The 17,093-nt window shown below is 45.2% G+C and overlaps 1 protein-coding gene across 4 annotated transcripts in view; it reads left to right on the top strand.

The window, feature by feature from the left end:
- GMEB2 (glucocorticoid modulatory element binding protein 2) overlaps positions 1–17,093 on the top strand; it is a 24,753-nt gene extending 7,660 nt beyond the window's left edge. For 3 of the 4 annotated variants that reach the window (XM_081196336.1, XM_081196338.1, XM_081196337.1), the window contains exons 4-10: positions 1,287–1,414; positions 1,659–1,762; positions 6,302–6,459; positions 9,420–9,491; positions 10,401–10,538; positions 12,464–12,586; positions 15,296–17,093. In XM_081196336.1, coding sequence (XP_081052462.1) covers positions 1,287–1,414; positions 1,659–1,762; positions 6,302–6,459; positions 9,420–9,491; positions 10,401–10,538; positions 12,464–12,586; positions 15,296–15,942 — 1,370 coding nt within the window. In that variant the 3' untranslated portion in view covers positions 15,943–17,093. The remainder of the gene's footprint in view (positions 1–1,286; positions 1,415–1,658; positions 1,763–6,301; positions 6,460–9,419; positions 9,492–10,400; positions 10,539–12,463; positions 12,587–15,295) is intronic. The other variant, XM_081196339.1, reaches the window with a different exon arrangement.

The raw sequence follows: 17,093 nt of genomic DNA, 5'->3' as shown, positions 1-17,093 counted from the left end.
TATAGGTGTGCATTCGGGGGGGGGGGATTAAGGAGCCAGTGTTGTGTCCAGGTGCTGAAGACCATCAACCCTGGCTCAAGATATTCACCGTTAGTTTTCCTTCCTATTCCACGGCTCCCTTCCTCCTCCTATATTGTTACACTGCACACCTTGCTGCCTGTTTCGCCTCACTACTCCTTTATTCTGGAATGGTCCAACTTTTCCCCAGGTGCCCCATGCAAACCCCTAAACTGTAGGGGTTCCCCCAACCCTCTCAATCAGGTTTTGGGAGGACACGGTGGCAGCGGCAGCGATGATGTCCAATCATGCAAGTGGAAATCCCTGTGCTGATGGAATGCAGTGGTTGAATGCCACCCTTTGACCCCCTTGCTGCCCCAGAGGTTTGTGCCCCATATCTCTCTGGCTTGAGAACTTGCGTATTCTTAAACCAATCAAAGTTGGCTTAGTCAGAGTTACCACTTTACCTGTTGCAGGATAGGTAGAATGCAAAAAAATTGTTGCTGTTGTTTAGTCGTTTATCGTGTCCGACTCTTCGTGACCCCATGGACCAGAGCACGCCAGGCACTCCTGTCTTCCACTGCCACCCGCAGTTTGGTCAAACTCATGCTGGTAGCTTCAAGAACACTGTCCAACCATCTCGTCCTCCGTCGTCCCCTTCTCCTTGTGCCCTCCATCTTTCCCAACCTCAGGGTCTTTTCCAGGGAGTCTTCTCTTTTCATGAGGGGGCCAAAGTCTTGGAGCCTCAGCTTCAAGATTTGTCCTTCCAGTGAGCACTCAGGGCTGATTTCCTTCAGAATGGAAAGGTTTGATTTTCTTGCAGTCCATGGGACTCTCAAGAGTCTCTTCCAGCACCATAATTCAAAAGCATCAATTCTTCGGCCTTCTTTATGGTCCAGCTCTCACTTCCATACATCACTACTGGGATGCCCAAAATAGAGAGGCCTATTAGGACAAAAGCAGTTTGTGTGTTTCTAATTCAGGCATCTATGTCTTTACAATTACCACTTTCACCACTGGTGAAATTTAGATTGTTAGCTGCTCAGGACATAGAACAGTATCTCCACGTTCATTGGTTGTACCCTACGATTCTATGTAAATAACTTGATAATTGTAATGTATCTCATTTATGGGAAGCAGTTAATCAGGCTGGTGCTCAGTAATAAATACTTTTTCATCCTGTTTTCAGTTTTTCTCTCAACTGTATTCCAAACTTCTTTTGCCAGCCAGCAATCAATGGTTATAACCTTTTCAAAAAATTTTATCTTTCCCTCTCCCTCTCCCTGAAGTGAAGATGGCTGAAGGTGATGATTGTGTGGAAGCTGAGATAGTTTATCCCATCACCTGCGGAGATAGCAAAGCCAACCTAATATGGAGGAAGTTTGTTTGCCCCGGTATCAATGTGAAATGTGTCCAGGTGAGATGGTTTTATATCCTGTAATGTGTAACATTTCCATTCTCTAATCTTACGTATTGCTTGTAAAAGCACACAGATCCCGGCCCCCACGGTCTCATCATCTAAATTTTTAAAAAATGAGATGGAAAGGAAGAGAAATTGGGAGAAAAAAAAGTTTGCACGTGACTAGGTTTATAAAAGGAATTACAGCAAAATACCTTTAGAATAATTAACCTATACCACAACATGTCTCTCTTCCCTCCAGTATGACAACCATTTGATAAGTCCCAAGGAATTTGTCCATTTGGCTGGCAAGTCCACCTTGAAGGACTGGAAGAGGGCAATCCGGATGAATGGGATCATGCTAAGGTTAGCCTGTTTGTGAGAGTGCCTGTGTGTTCCTGCCTGTAGATGCAGAACTGAAACGTATCTTTGGGGCTTGTGTGTGTTCCGCCACCTCTTGCCTTAGGGAGCCAGAATTCACAAGGCCCTAACCTATGCCATCTGGTATCTAAATTAGGTGTCCATTGGGTATGTCTCCTAGGTAGGCTTCATTGAAAGGCATTTCGGTATAGCTAGCTGAAGCATGAACATGCAACTTGCGAGTTTTCAGGGTGAGGACCTTCGGAAGGGAGTAGCAGGAGCCGGGCCAGTATCTTTGCCTGAACCAACACCTGTTCTACCTCCGGGGCTGGACGAGAAGGAAGATTTACCCCAAGAGGACTCTTAGATTGATCCAGGATGTCTCTGCAGCTTTTCAGTTGGAACATAAATGGCGGGAATTCTCCGGAAAAAAGAAGGAGGATCTTTCACATATTGAAAAAAGAAAAATTGGACATTATTTGTTTGCAGGAAACCCATGTGACTAGGCTCCATAGGAAAGTACTTATCAACAAAAGACTAGGCCAAGAATTTATTTCATCAGACAAAGTCAAGAAAAGAGGCGTTGTGATTTATGCAAAGGAGAACCTGTCACCGAAATTTCTACTTAAAGATGAGCATGGAAGAATTTTGGCAATTGAGATACAAATACAAGGAGAAAAGTTTTTGATAGTAGGAATTTATGCACCAAATGAAGGGAAGTCGGAATTTTACAAGAAGCTGCATGAGAGATTGCTGGACTATCTGGACTATTCTAACATCATTTTGATGGGAGATATGAATGGGGTTGTTTCTACTTATATGGATAAGTCGCAAAACCAAAATCGAACCAAAGATGGCAGACTACCTAAAACTTTCTTTGAATTGACTGACAGTATGGATTTGATTGACATTTGGAGGACAAAGAACCCCCTAGGTAAAGAAGGAACATTTTTTTCTGAGGCTCATTTGTCATGGACAAGAATAGACCAAATTTGGACATCTAGAGGACTGGCACCTAAGACTTTAAAAGTGGAAATCTGCCCAAAAACCTGCTCCGACCATAACGCTTTGAAAGTGGAACTGAGACTTACTCCAGCTGATTCCTTCAGATGGAGAATGAATGACACTCTGTTAAGAGATCAAGAGATTGTGAAAAAGGCCCAAAAAGCTTTAAAAGACTACTTTGAAATAAATTTGAACACTTCGGTGGAAAAGAGAACAATCTGGGACGCAAGTAAAGCTGTAATGAGAGGGTTTCTGATACAACAGAACACGATCAAGAAAAAACTCTGGAATGGAAAAAAGGATAAGATACTAGAGAAGATAAGAGATGGAGAGGAAAAATTGAGACTAAAACCAAAATCTAAAGAGATTCTGAGAGAAATCAAGCTTTATCAAGCACAATATGCGAAATTAATAAATCAGGAAGTGGAATGGAAAATTAAACAAATGAAACAAAGATCTTTTGAATCGGCGAACAAATGTGGGAAACTGCTAGCATGGCAGTTGAAAAGGAGACAAAAATTGAACTTTGTTACCAATCTGGAGGTCGAAGGGAGAAATATACAGAAACCGGAAGAAATAAGAAAGTGTTTCCAGAAATATTTCAAAAAACTTTATACGCAAGGGCCTCAGGAAGGGACTGAGATAGACCAATTTTTAAAAGCTAATGGACTACCAAAACTATCTCAAGAAAAGAGAACAATCTTAAATCATCGAATAACACAACAGGAAATCGAGAGTGCCATCCAGAATATGCAACTTGGCAAATCTCCAGGCCCAGATGGACTTACCTCCAAGTACTATAAGACTTTAAAAGATTACTTGACACAACCACTAATGGAGGTTTGCAACCAGATTATGGAGGGGAAGAAGGCACCGGAAACGTGGAAAGAAGCTTTCATCACATTAATTCCTAAATCGGAAACTGAAAAGACTCAACTAAAGAACTACCGTCCCATCTCACTCCTAAATGTGGATTACAAAATCTTTGCAGACATTTTGGCAAACAGGCTTAAAAGAGTGTTAAATGAAGTAATTCACAAGGACCAGGCAGGCTTTCTCCCAGGCAGACATTTGTTTGATAACACGAGGAACATTATTGATATTTTGGAACTTCTGCAAACAAATATCAATACAAAAGCAGTTTTAATTTTTATTGACGCGGAGAAGGCCTTTGACAACATTTCTTGGAAGTTTATGAAGAAAAATTTGGAAGGGATGGGAGTGGGACAGGGGTTCGAAAATGGTATAGAAGCAATCTATTCAGAACAAAAAGCTAAACTGATAGTGAACAATGTGGTGACAGATGAGTTTAAAATTGAAAAAGGAACACGACAGGGGTGTCCCTTATCCCCTCTTTTATTTATTTCAGTCCTGGAGGTGCTTTTGAGCATGATAAGGGAGGACCGGTCGATACAAGGAATACAGGTCGGAGCGAAACAATATAAACTGAAAGCTTTTGCAGATGATTTGGTTTTAACATTACAGAAGCCAGAATCTAGTACAAAAAGAGTTTTAGAACTGATTAATGAGTTTGGTCGGGTGGCGGGATTCAAGTTGAATAAGCAAAAAACCAAGGTTCTGGGTAAAAACTTGACACCTTTAGAAACAGATGAGTTCCAGAAGGAAACAGAATTAACTGTGGTTAAAAAAGTGAAATACCTGGGGGTCAATTTGTCTTCCAAAAATTTGAATTTATTCAAGGACAATTATGAAAAATGTTGGTTAGAAGTTAAAAAGGATTTAGAAATTTGGTCAAGACTCAAACTTTCCTTGTTGGGTAGAATTGCAGCAGTAAAAATGAATGTATTGCCAAAGATGTTGTTCTTGTTTCAAACCCTTCAGATTGTGGACAGAGTGGAATGTTTTGGTAAATGGCAGAAGGATATTTCGAAGTTTGTTTGGCAGGGCAAAAAGCCCCGAATAAAATTTAAAATACTAACTGATGCAAAAGAAAGAGGGGGGTTTGCCCTGCCAGACTTAAGGTTATATTATGAAGCTGCAGCCTTCTGCTGGATGAAAGATTGGTTACTTTTAGAGAACACTGATGTCCTAGATCTGGAAGGGTTCAATAACTCTAGGATGGCATGCATATCTGTGGTACGACAAGGTAAAGACTCACAAAATGTTCAAAAACCATATTGTCAGAAAAGCAATATTTATGGTCTGGACAAAATACAAAGACTTACTAGAAAGTAAGACCCCGAGGTGGCTATCACCAGTGGAGGCCAAGGCCCGAAAAAAACCCAATATGGAGGCCGGTTGGCTGAAATATGGGGAAATAATAGAAAAAATAGGCGATAATTGGAGGTTACAGAGCTATGAAAAATTAAAGCATAAGGTGCAAGACTGGTTTCATTATGCTCAAATTCAAGAGGTTTTTAAGTTGGACAAAAAAACAGGATTCCAGGTGGAAAAATCGAAATTAGAGACAGAATTGTTAGAACCAAAGACTAAGGTACTCTCGAGAATGTACAACTTGCTGCTTAAGTGGAACACTCAGGATGAGACTGTTAAATCAGCCATGATAAAATGGGCTCAGGACATTGGGTACAACATCATGTTTGAAGACTGGGAAAGGTTATGGACCACCGGTATGAAATTCACGGCATGTAATACCTTGAAAGAAAATATTATGAAAATGATATATAGGTGGTACATGACCCCAGTCAAGCTTGCTAAAATATACCATTTGTCTGATAATAAATGTTGGAAATGTAAGGAGGCTGAAGGGACATTCTTTCACCTCTGGTGGACATGTCCAAGGGTGAAGGCCTTCTGGGAAATGATCTACAACGAGTTAAAAAAGGTATTTAAGTATACCTTTCCCAAGAAACCAGAGGCCTTCCTTTTGGGCATTGTCGGCCAGAATGTGTTAAAGAAGGATAGAACATTTTTTATGTATGCAACAACAGCAGCAAGAATACTTATCGCAAAGCACTGGAAGACACAAGATTTGCCCACACTGGAGGAGTGGCATATGCAATTGATGGACTATATGGAACTGGCCGAAATGACTGGCAGAATCTGGGATTTGGGAGAAGAAACAATGGAGGAGGATTGGAAAAATTTAAGGACTATTTACAAAAACATTATAAGTTATATGAATGCCAATAATTTGCATGAATTGAAAAATTAAGCTCCAGCAATAAGATTTTGTATATTGGAAATTAAGATATGACTATGAAAGGACTAAAGTTTAAAATAATATTGTGTTTATTTTAGGGCAAAAGTAAATTGATAATAAGTATTTTGAACCCAAAAGAGAATTATTTGAAAGTATCAATAACACATGAAACAAGATATTAATTTGCTGATATTTTTATTGTAAAGAAAGCAGGGTGAGGGAGACGTGGGGAAGTCCAGTCGGTTATGGAAAGATGTAATGGAAAGTTGGATTTCTTTTGTTTTTCTTTTCTTCTTTTCTCTTTTGTTATCTGACATTATATTTATATCTGGAAAAAAGCAATAAAAATATATTTTAAAAAATAAAATAAATAATAAAGCAGAGGTGGACGTTCACGTTGGTTTCGTGTGTTTTAGGAAGATCATGGATTCGGGGAAGCTGGATTTTTACGAGCATACGAAAGTTTGTTCCAATACCTGCCGAAGCACTAAAATCGACCTGACCGGAGCCAGGGTGCCCCTAACAAGCCAGACGTCAACAGAATACATACCTCTCACGCCAGCCTCTGCAGATGGTAATGTGAACTGCATTCCACTAGGCCATGAATTCTACCGCTGGTTATGCTGGCTGGAGCTGATGGGGGTTGTTGTCTGGGAGTATCTGGAGGTCCACCAGTTGAGACCCTAATAAGGCTCGCTGTACCTTTGTTAGAATGATACAGAAGAGGAATATCCTTGTTGTGTCTCCTTTTGTCACTGTTGCACTGTTGCAATCTTGCCAACCCTGCGGGGGGTGGGGGGAGGTGGCAATAACAGCCCAATGGAGGGTGGGTAATGAGGCTGTTTCCCTGTGCTGTTTTGAATTAACCGGCTGGTTTTTGGCTGCAATCTTCTACTAGAACTGGAAGAGACTCAAATATTTCTGTGGTCATCAATACAGTCACCAACCCATTCATTCCATTGTCCCTGCTGATCAATCAACCCATGCTTTTCAGCTTCTGGGATATCATACTTAAGAGGACAGATGTCCCACAGAAGGCTGCCTGCAGAGCAAACAGCTCTGATCATTACTCATTTTGTGTGTGCGTATGTCCTATCCTATCTCCCAAATAATATACCGTATTTTTCGCTCTATAAGACACACTTTTCCCCTCCTAAAAAGTAAGGGGAAATGAGTGTGCGTCTTATGGAGCGAATGCAGGCAGGAGGCTCTGCTCAGCGCTCCCTTTAAAGAGCCGCGTGGAGCGTGTGTGCGGCTCTTCGGGGCTCTTTAGGGGATGAAGGCTCCTCTTACCCAGGAGAGGCTGTGCGCGGCTATCCCATAAGCCAGGACAGCCAGCGGGATCGCTGCGCAGCGATCCCGCTGGCTGTCCTGGCTTCTGGGATTCAGAATATTTTTTTTCTTGTTTTCCTCTTCCGAAAACTAGGTGCGTCTTATGGTCTGCTGCATCCTATAGAGCGAGAAATACGGTATCCCTCTTTGAACCCCTTACAGGTTTGTTAGGCTGAGAGACAGTAACTTCCCCAAGACCACTTAGTAAGCCTCCCTGCAGAGCAAGCTGTTGAACCCAGGTCTCCTTTATTCGAGTGTTGCATGCTACCCACTACATCACATTGACTTTCAGCTCAGCCAAGGGAGTACAGTCATACCTCGGCTCCTGAACGCCTTGGGAGTCGGAACGTTCTGGCTCCCAAACAATCGAAAACTGGAAGTGAGTGTTCCAGTTTCCAAACATTCTTTTGGAAGCCGAACGTCCAACGGGGCTTCCGATTGACTGCAGGCGCTTCCTGCAGCCAATCAGAAGCCATGCTTTGGTTTCTGAACATTTCAGAAGTCAAACGGACGTCCGGAACAGATTCCATTCGACTTCCGAGGTATGACTGTATTGGGGAAAGCCAGAAAAACCTTGGCATCGGTAGCCAGTCTTCCTAGGGGCAGGTTGGTACTCGCTTGGAAGCTGGCACCATACATGCTTTGCCATCTCAATGAGGTATGCCAGCTGAAGTAACCAGTTCTAGGCTAAATGAACCAATGGTCTGACCTGGCATAAGGCAATTCCGTATTTTCCTACACCAGTGGTGCCATAGCTCTGTAGAACACGTGCTTTGAATACGTGAGGTCCAAGTTTCCATCCCTGGCATGAGTGCTGGGAAAGATTTCTGCCCGAGACCTTGGTGAACTCATTGTAATAGAATAGCAGGTAGACCTCTCGGCTGAGTACAAGTAGTTATGTGAATTTGCCTGTGTACACATGTATGTGTGTTTAATTTTAATACTTTCATAGAAGTATAAACAGCCACCAGACACTTGGTGAAGCTCCAAAGGGTGTCTTCCTATGTTGATAGTTTATTTCTGATTCCAAGTATGGGGATCAACCAAGCTCTGTATTGAATAACAAAAACACCAATATTGAGACCCAACTCTATGGTACCCAGCCTTGAAACTAGTCATAGAATCATAGAATCATAGAATCATAGAGTTGGAAGAGACCACAAGGGCCATCGAGTCCAACCCCCTGCCAAGCAGGAAACACCATCAGAGCACTCCTGACATATGGTTGTCAAGTCTCTGCTTAAAGACCTCCAAAGTAGGAGACTCCACCACACTCCTTGGCAGCAAATTCCACTGTCGAACAGCTCTTACTGTCAGGAAGTTCTTCCTAATGTTTAGGTGGAATCTTCTTTCTTGTAGTTTGGATCCATTGCTCCGTGTCCGCTTCTCTGGAGCAGCAGAAAACAACCTTTCTCCCTCGTCTATGTGACATCCTTTTAGTCATGGTGCCCTAGCTTGGGGTTGTCATGAAGAAAAAATGGAATCTCCCCATGGTTTGTGGTTCCATGGTAGTTTATCAAATAAACCACTTTGAAGCCTTTTGGGCATTAGATGGCGTATGAATTAATAAAAAACAGTAAAAAGGTAAAGGGACCCCTGACCATTAGGTCCAGTCATGACCGACTCTGGGGTTGTGGCGCTCATCTCGCTTTATTGGCCGAGGGAGCCGGCGTACAGCTTCCGGGTCATGTGGCCAGCATGACTAAGCCGCTTCTGGCGAACCAGAGCAGCGCACGGAAACGCCGTTTACCTTCCTGCTGGAGCGGTACCTATTTATCTACTTGCGCTTTGACGTGCTTTCGAACTGCTAGGTTGGCAGGAGCAGGGACTGAGCAACAGAGCTCATCCTGTCGCGGGGATTCGAACCGCCAACCTTCTGATCAGCAAGTCCTAGGCTCTGTGGTTTAACCCACAGCACCACCCACTGCACTACAAACAGCCCCTACAAACAGAATGCTAAGATCTTGAGAATTTTGTTCGAAATTTGTGCTAGGTTTAGAAATGCGAGGGAGATGTCTCTTTGGTTTTGACTGGCAATTGTACTGAATTTGTAGAAAAACTTAACGCAACTACAAACCAAGATAAATCAATAGAAGAATGGCTATATCTTGGAAGGGCACATCTTGACTTGTTTCGCCAGCATGCCAACAAAAAAGGGGTTTTGTTGATGATTTCTGAATGCTGATTTTGTTTCCATCACAGTAAATGGGTCTCCTGCCACGATCACCATAGAAACGTGTGATGACTCCACGGACTGGACCACTGCTATTGGAGGTGATTTTCACATGCAGAGCGTTCCTGTGGCCTGGCCTCAGCCCACTACATCTTCTGTGCCACCACTTCTGTTCCGTATTGGCTGCCTAAATCTGAAAGGCTTGTGCGAAGGAAGTTGCATGTAGGTTGCCAACTGTGTGGCATTGCCATCTCTATGCATAAGGCCATGCCTCAATGGCAGAGCACACACCTCGCGCACAAAAGGCCCCAGATTTTATCCCTGGCATCTGCAGATAGGGTTGGAAAAGACCCCTGTCTGAAACTCTAGACTGCAACTGGAGCAGTGGTCTGATTCAGTGTAAGCCAGCTTCTGATGTTTTGTCCGTGATTCCATTAATCTATTCGCATAACACTGTCTTGCCTTTGGCATGCTGGTAGTAACATACTTAGGAATAACTTGTTTTACTGGTCCAACTTTTGCTGAAGAAGGAGGCTGCTTAACTTGGGAACGTGCATATTCTAAAACCATTCTACGTTGGCTCAGTCAGAGTTACCACATTACCTGTCCTGCATTAATGGCAGCTTGTTTTTGTACCAGATTCTGCTGTAAAAACTGTTCCTGGAGTCTACCACTTCAGACCGCAGGTGAGCAGTTGCATAATTTAAAACTTCCCTGCGTGTAAAATAACTCAACACCTGCAGAACTCAGAAAGAAGAGTTCTGTTTGGCATGCAAGTTTTCTATTCATAGAGAATGGGGAGAGGAATTAAAACATGACACCCCTCCTTTAATCTGAAGTGGTAGACTCCAGGAACTGTTTTACTATGTGACCTCTTGCTTGTGTGGTATCACTGCAAGGCTGCTCCTTGGCAAATGTTATGTTCCAGGGGTGAGTCTATCAAACAGTCGGTCAGCTTCGTTCCCCCTGCCACTTTGCAGGTTTTTCAGGATTCTCTCACTTTCTTCCAGATGATACATTTACATTTTGGCGAGGTCTAAAGGAAGCCGGTCTTTTGGAAGAGGTGATTACCGAGTTCCATGCGGAGCTCATGGAGACCATGAAGGGCCTGCAGCAGAGGATTCAGGAGCCCCCCTTGCAACTCAGCGGTAAGACCTGGCTTGCAAATAAATGGCGTTGTCTTTTTAAGTCTCCTTGTTTATAGATCACTTGCATTGCTAGCAGATCTAAGGAGCGCAGAGCGTTAAAGGTAGTGCTGGCAGTTTTGGGAAACCTGGTTTGTAACCAGCGTTTTGGACTTTGCGGTGTTTATTTTTTATTTTAGCATTTGCTATGCACTTTCTGACTTAATAATACAGGTATTAGGAAGTTGATGGAAGAAGATTCTACTCACAGCGTTTAAGGGTTTGTGTGTTACCTGCTTCTGTAGCTGTTGAGTGGTGCAGGATTTGGCATGCTGATTTTTCTCAGCTTTCACTTAACAATAAATCTACTAGTTCTCAAAGTTCCAAAGAATGATATCTTCTGTACATTGCAATATCAGGGGCGTCTTGCATATGGCTCCAGGTAGGTGGGATACAGAGCTTTAGTGACCTGCCCTGTGTCTTGTTCTTTTTTCTATACAGTAATGGCTATTATTTTCCCACCTGTCCATGCCTTTTGCTGCACTTTCCTGCCTCCTTAGTCAATAACCAAAACTACAGTATTCCAAATTCCTTTGTAACCTGATTCTGGGATGTAAAATGTATCATGATGATGGTGATGTATCAATGCAGTTAGTGCAACTTATTCTGTGTGCAAAGCTCAGAATCTGCGTGGTTTGGTGGTAGAGTACAAACAGCTGTATATATCACCAAATGGAGGTGCATCATAAAAATCGTACCTCCTTTTACTTTACTAAACATTCATTGCTGATACTGGAGGAAATAGCTTTAAATAACATAAGCATCATTAGAAAGTATTATATCATGCTATTAGGGATCTGGGAGTTATGGGTGGGCTGGGGTTGCTGTTGTATGCTGTTTTAATTGAGTTTTATTGGGACGCGGGTGGCGCTGTGGTCTAAACCACAGAGCGTAGGGCTTGCTGATCAGAAGGGCGGCGGTTCGAATCCCCGCGACGGGGTGAGCTCCTGTTGCTCGGTCCCAGCTCCTGCCAACCTAGAAGTATGAAAGCACGTCAAAGTGCAAGTAGATAAATAGGTACTGCTTAGGCAGGAAGGTAAACAGTGTTTCCGTGCGCTGCTCTGGTTCGCCAGAAGTGGCTTAGTCATGCTAGCCACATGACCAGCTGTACGCCGGCTCCCTTGGCCAATTAAGTGAGATGAGCACTGCAACCCCAGAGTCGGTCACGACTGGACCTAATGGTCAGGGGTCCCTTTCCCTAATTGAGTTTTAATATGTTGCTGCCCACATGAAGGGTGGATGAGAAACACAATTAACAATAATAATGAGTGTGTATGACACTTTATAGAACATCATAAGCAGAAGAAAATGATTCGGGTCCCTGCTCCAAAGAACTTGCAACTTAAAGGCAAATGGAGTGACACTTACTTAGTCTTCATTGGGTTGAAGAAATGGGAGTTTAAATCTTGATAAATACAGTGGTGCCCCGCAAGATGAATGCCTCGCAAGACAAAAAACCCGCTAGACGAAAGGGTTTTCCGTTTTTCGATGCGCTTCGCAAGACGAATTTCCCTATGGGCTTGCTTTGCAAGACGAAAACGTCTTGCAAGTCTTGCGATTTTTTTCGCTCCCCCCCCCTTTTTCTAAGCCGCTAATAGCCTTTTAGCCGCTAAGCCTTTAAAAGCCGCTAAACCGCTAATAGAGCTAATCTGCTAAGCCGCTAATAGGGTTGCTTCACAAGACGAAAAAACTGCTAGAGACTCGCGGAACCGATTATTTTCGTCTTGCGAGGCACCACTGTAAAAATTCCAGCATTGTGATCCACTTCTTCCTTCTCTCTCCCATCTCTAAAATAAGAAAAATAATGGGTTTCTTTAAAAAACCCACATACATTGTCATGCTTTTCTCATCAGTCAGGGTTTTTTTTAACCTGTTGCTTTTCCCCCCAGATGCTGTCTTGCTGAACAATACAGTCCAGAACTTCGGCATGCTGGACCTGGTGAAGAAAGTTCTAGCCAGTCACAAGTGCCAAATGGACCGTTCCCGAGAGCAGTATACACGAGATTTGGCAGGTACAGTTCCTTAGTCCCAGACGCTGCAGTTCCATTATCAACTCTAATGAAACTTCCACTGGAGGACTTTCTGAACTGAGTGTTCTGTTGCCAGAATCGTGGGATGTAGTACTAGTGAAAAGACAGCACGGTATTGCAGGGTTTGCGCATGCCGGCATCGGCATCCATAAATTGTGTCAGCATCTGATTCCCTACATCTGCCATCTAGATGGCAAGAGCGGCAGGCAGGTTATGCACAGGTTCCACATGGCTTGTAGGAACTGAGGGGAAAGTAACACTCATGTCCCGAGAAAGGCTATAAACTTGGTATTGCCATTTCCTTGTCGTAGAGGCAGTCCCATTGCGCAGGAAAGCATTCCCTTTCATCTTGTCTGAAATGAATGGATGTGATACTTTCTCTTCTGCACATGTCCCCCACTGCAGTATTTCACAGCTCAATCCAGTGTGACCTGTCCTGACGTCTCAGCAAGGTTAAAAAAAAAAGCACAGCCCTGAATTCCAGTTGCCCTTCAGAACGTGATCCTCAAGGATGATTTGGTGGTCACCTAGGAATCTCTCCTGCACAACTAGTTGATGGCACAACAAACATACAGTTGTCACTGGTTTGTTGTGCAGGCTCCAGACATGCCCCTCCTCAAGTGTTGCCTAAAACGCACGTGTGTCGCTAGTTTACCGGGTGCCTGTGATGTCATTGGTGAAAAGTCGGCTCCGTTTCCCCTCCACTGCTGTAAAAAGCTAAAGGGACCCCTGACCATTAGGTCCATTCGTGGCCAATTCTGGGGTTGCAGCACTCATCTCGCTTTCTTGGCCGAGGGAGCCAGTGTACAGCTTCTGGGTCATGTGGCCAGCATTACTAAGCCGCTTCTGGCGAAACAGAGCAGTGCACGGAAACTCCGTTTACCTTCCCGCCGGAGCGGTACCTATTTATCTACTTGCACTTTTGAAGTGTTTTTGAACTGCTAGGTTGGCAGGAGCAGGGACCGAGCAACGGGATCTCACCCTGTGCGGGGATTCGAACCGCTGACCATCTGATCGGCAAGTCCTGGGCTCTGTGGTTTAACCCACAGCGCCACCCTCGTCCCTCCACTGCTGTACCCTGTTGCAATTATCATACCAGTACTTAACTTGCAGAGAGGACTCTTGCAGGGGAATTCTTCAATTCAGGTTTTTCTTTTTCAACCTCAGCTTGACTCACTAAGCAGGGGCTTCTCTAGACCTCACCTGGAGACTTGTCCATTTTGTCTCCTGAGCTGAAGCACACATCACCCCTCCTAAACAATGATGATTGCAAGGATACAGAGAGAAACAGCAACACAGCTATTTCTTCCCGCAGCAGGGCTACCTTCCCTTCTGTTTTCCATTAAGTGTGGCCTGTGTGTTTCAGTATTACCTTTGGATTGGAGCTTTCTCCCATGGCTAAGGTACGGCTGGGTTGTGGCGAGATTGTTGGATGCAGACCATGGAGTTCCAGGTTCAAATCCCCTCTCAGCAGTGAAGCTCACTGGGCCCTTCACATGCATTCTGCCTCCCCTACCTCACATGGTTGTTATGAGGATAAACTGGAGAAGAGGAAGGAGGAGGAACAGTGAAATAAAACTGTACAGTGGTACCTCAGGTTACAGACGCTTCAGGTTACAAACTCCGCTAACCCAGAAATAGTACCTTTGGTTAAGAACTTTGCTTCAGGATGAAAACAGAAATCGTGAGGCGGTGGGAGGCCCCATTCGCTAAAGTGGTACCTCAGGTTAAGAACAGTTTCAGGTTAAGAACGGACCTCCGGAACGAGTTAAGTTCTTAACCCCGAGGTACCACTGTATATTAATGGAGAGGTGTTGAAAACCAACGGCAGTTAGTTAATAAATTGCTTGGATAAGCCTGTAGAAAACTCAGAGTGTTGAGACAAGTGTGACTCTAGTTTAGGCACCACATTTGTTCAGCAATACCTTTCTACCCCAACTTGAAGGGAAAACACTTCAGCTTTCTAGTTCTTGAACTCGATTGGGGTGGAGGGGGGTATATTTCACCGTAGGTGCTGCTGCAGCATGTTTTGCTTAAAACATTTTTCACATCAAAGCCACCTTACAGTCATACTTCAGGTTACGTCCGCTTCAGGTTACGTTCTTTCAGGTGGCGACCCGGAAGTACCAGAAAGGGTTACTTCCAGGTTTTGCCACTCATGCATGCGCAGTAGCGCAAAATGATGTCACACACATGCGCAGAAGTGGCAAATCACAACCCGCGCAGGCACGCCGCTGCGACTTGCGTTCTTTTCATGTTGCGAATGGGCCTCCGGAATGGATCCCGTTCACAACCAGAGGTACCACTGTACAGGTTAAGAAATTAATTCGTTCCGGAGATCCGTTCTTAACCTGAAACTGTTCTTAACCTGAATCACCACTTTAGCTAATGGGGCCTCCTGCTGCCACCGTGCGATTTCTGTTCTCATCCTGAAGCAAAGTTCTTAACCCAAGGTGTACTATATCTGGGTTAGAGGGGTCTGTAACCTGAAGCGTCTGTAACCCGAGGTACCACTGTATTTTAAAGCAATCCTTGCCGTGCCATACCACAGTTGTCGTGTCATTTAAGAAGAGGAGGCCATCCTCTGTTCCTGGCTGTTTGGACTTGGTGGGTGCCCTTGCTTATCCACTGCCCTTCCTTCCTTCCTTCCTTCCTTCCTTCCTTTCTTTCTCTCTTTCTCTCTTCCTCCAGCTCTGGAGCAGCAGTGCGATGAGCACCGGAAGAGAGCGAAGGAGCTGAAGCACAAATCGCAGCACCTCAACAACGTGCTGATGACCCTGACGCCAGTCTCCATCCCGTCCCCTCTGAAACGCCCCAGACTGACCCGAGCCACCTCGGGGCCTCCCGCCATCACCTCCCAGCTCCTGACTCAGTCGGCGCAGATCGCCCTTGCGCCAGGGATGCCGGTCACGCAACTGGCGAACCTGCCCATAGGCAAAGTGGTCTCCGCCCTCCCGGCATCCGCTCTCGGGAAGACCACGGCGCAGGTGACCTCTGCTGGCTCCCCGGCTTCTCCACTGCTGGGCGGATACACTGTCCTGGCCTCTGCGGGCTCGACTTTTCCCAACGCCGTTGAAATACACCCGGATGCTTCCAACCTCACAGTCCTGAGCACCGCGGCCATACAGGATGGCAGCACCGTGTTGAAGGTGGTGAGCCCCTTCCAGCTGCTCACCTTGCCAGGACTGGGCACGGCCATTCAGAACGTTACGCAAATGTCTCCCAGCGGGAGCACCATCATGACTGTGCCGTCCAGCATTGTTGAGGGCACCACAGCCAATGAAGACCATACAACCATCGAGGTCACCACAGTGGGGGACGAGCCTGAGCAGAAATGAAGCGGGGACTTTGACCCACCTTCCGAGGTGTGCTCTGGGCTCACACGGCCGTCCCTCTGAGGAGGAGGAGGAAGGGAAGGGGGCACTGGGCATAGAGAAAGGGAGGCAAGATCGGCTAATGGGAGGATAGTGAGGTTGGGATCCTAGAACAGAGAGAAGTCTGGAGGGGAGGACACCACTGAAAAGGCAGGAGAAAGATCACTATTCCACGGGAACCATTAAAAGCTACAGCCCTTCCATCCTCGGCTTGTTAGCGCTGTACCATATCTGGCCACCCCCAGCTGGAACAAGAAGCATGTTCAGAGAGATGGAGGTAGGCAAGACAAGGAGGAGGAAAGCTTTCCAGAAATTACAGGGCACGCAGCCAGAAGGACCTTTTCTGGGTTCAGGCTGGGCTGTGTGTTGCGTCATGCTCGTGACTGGCTGCTTCTCTGTCAGGTGGGGAGAGCAGCTGAGAAGACCAGGGCTCTGGCAGGTGGACTCGGGCAAAACGCTCCGGGTTTCAAAGGCTTGTTTGCATTTGCTCATTTCTAAATGCAGTGGCAGGCACAGCCCTGATCTGCCCATATTACTGGCTGGGATAAAATTGCAACGTGAGCCTCGGGACCTGGGGTGTTCAGCAGGAGGGTTTGCATGCAGGGCCGGCAGAAACCCATTTGCATAGGAAAGCCCATAACCTCCAAGGCATATGGGCCTCTTTGTATACCTTCATTAGAACATCACACCTTCCAGTCCTTCCTGCTATGAGGCAAGTGCACAGGGGCTGTCATTCTGCTGAATGTTGAATGCCTGAGCTTCTTCCATGTCAGCGGAGGGCTGATTCCATGTCCACTTGCCCTGCCGGCTGCTGCTTCCAGCGAGCCTTATCCCCTGTGCACAAGCACCTCAGACCGCTGTATCGTCCTTGAAAAGGGCATTTTAGCCAAAAGGGTGTGCAGCGGGAAAGGAGAACAAAAATGTTCAGCTCCTGAGCTAGCTTTGGATTGCTCCAACTGGCTTGAGGGACTGATAACAAGACAGTATTTTTAAAAAAGAAGTGCTTGGGAGGAAGACATGCTGCTGCCAAGGTAATGGGTTCTTGCACTGAGGCTTTGTCGAGAGCAGCAAATGCAGAGTTCTTGAATAACCTATTAAATATTTTTGAAAGCATA

This window comes from Podarcis bocagei, assembly GCF_964188305.1.
Source record: "Podarcis bocagei genome assembly, chromosome: 5".
NCBI lineage: Eukaryota > Metazoa > Chordata > Lepidosauria > Squamata > Lacertidae > Podarcis > Podarcis bocagei.
The sequence above is the reverse complement of the archived record's forward strand: the minus strand, read 5'-3'. Positions and strand labels throughout refer to the sequence as shown.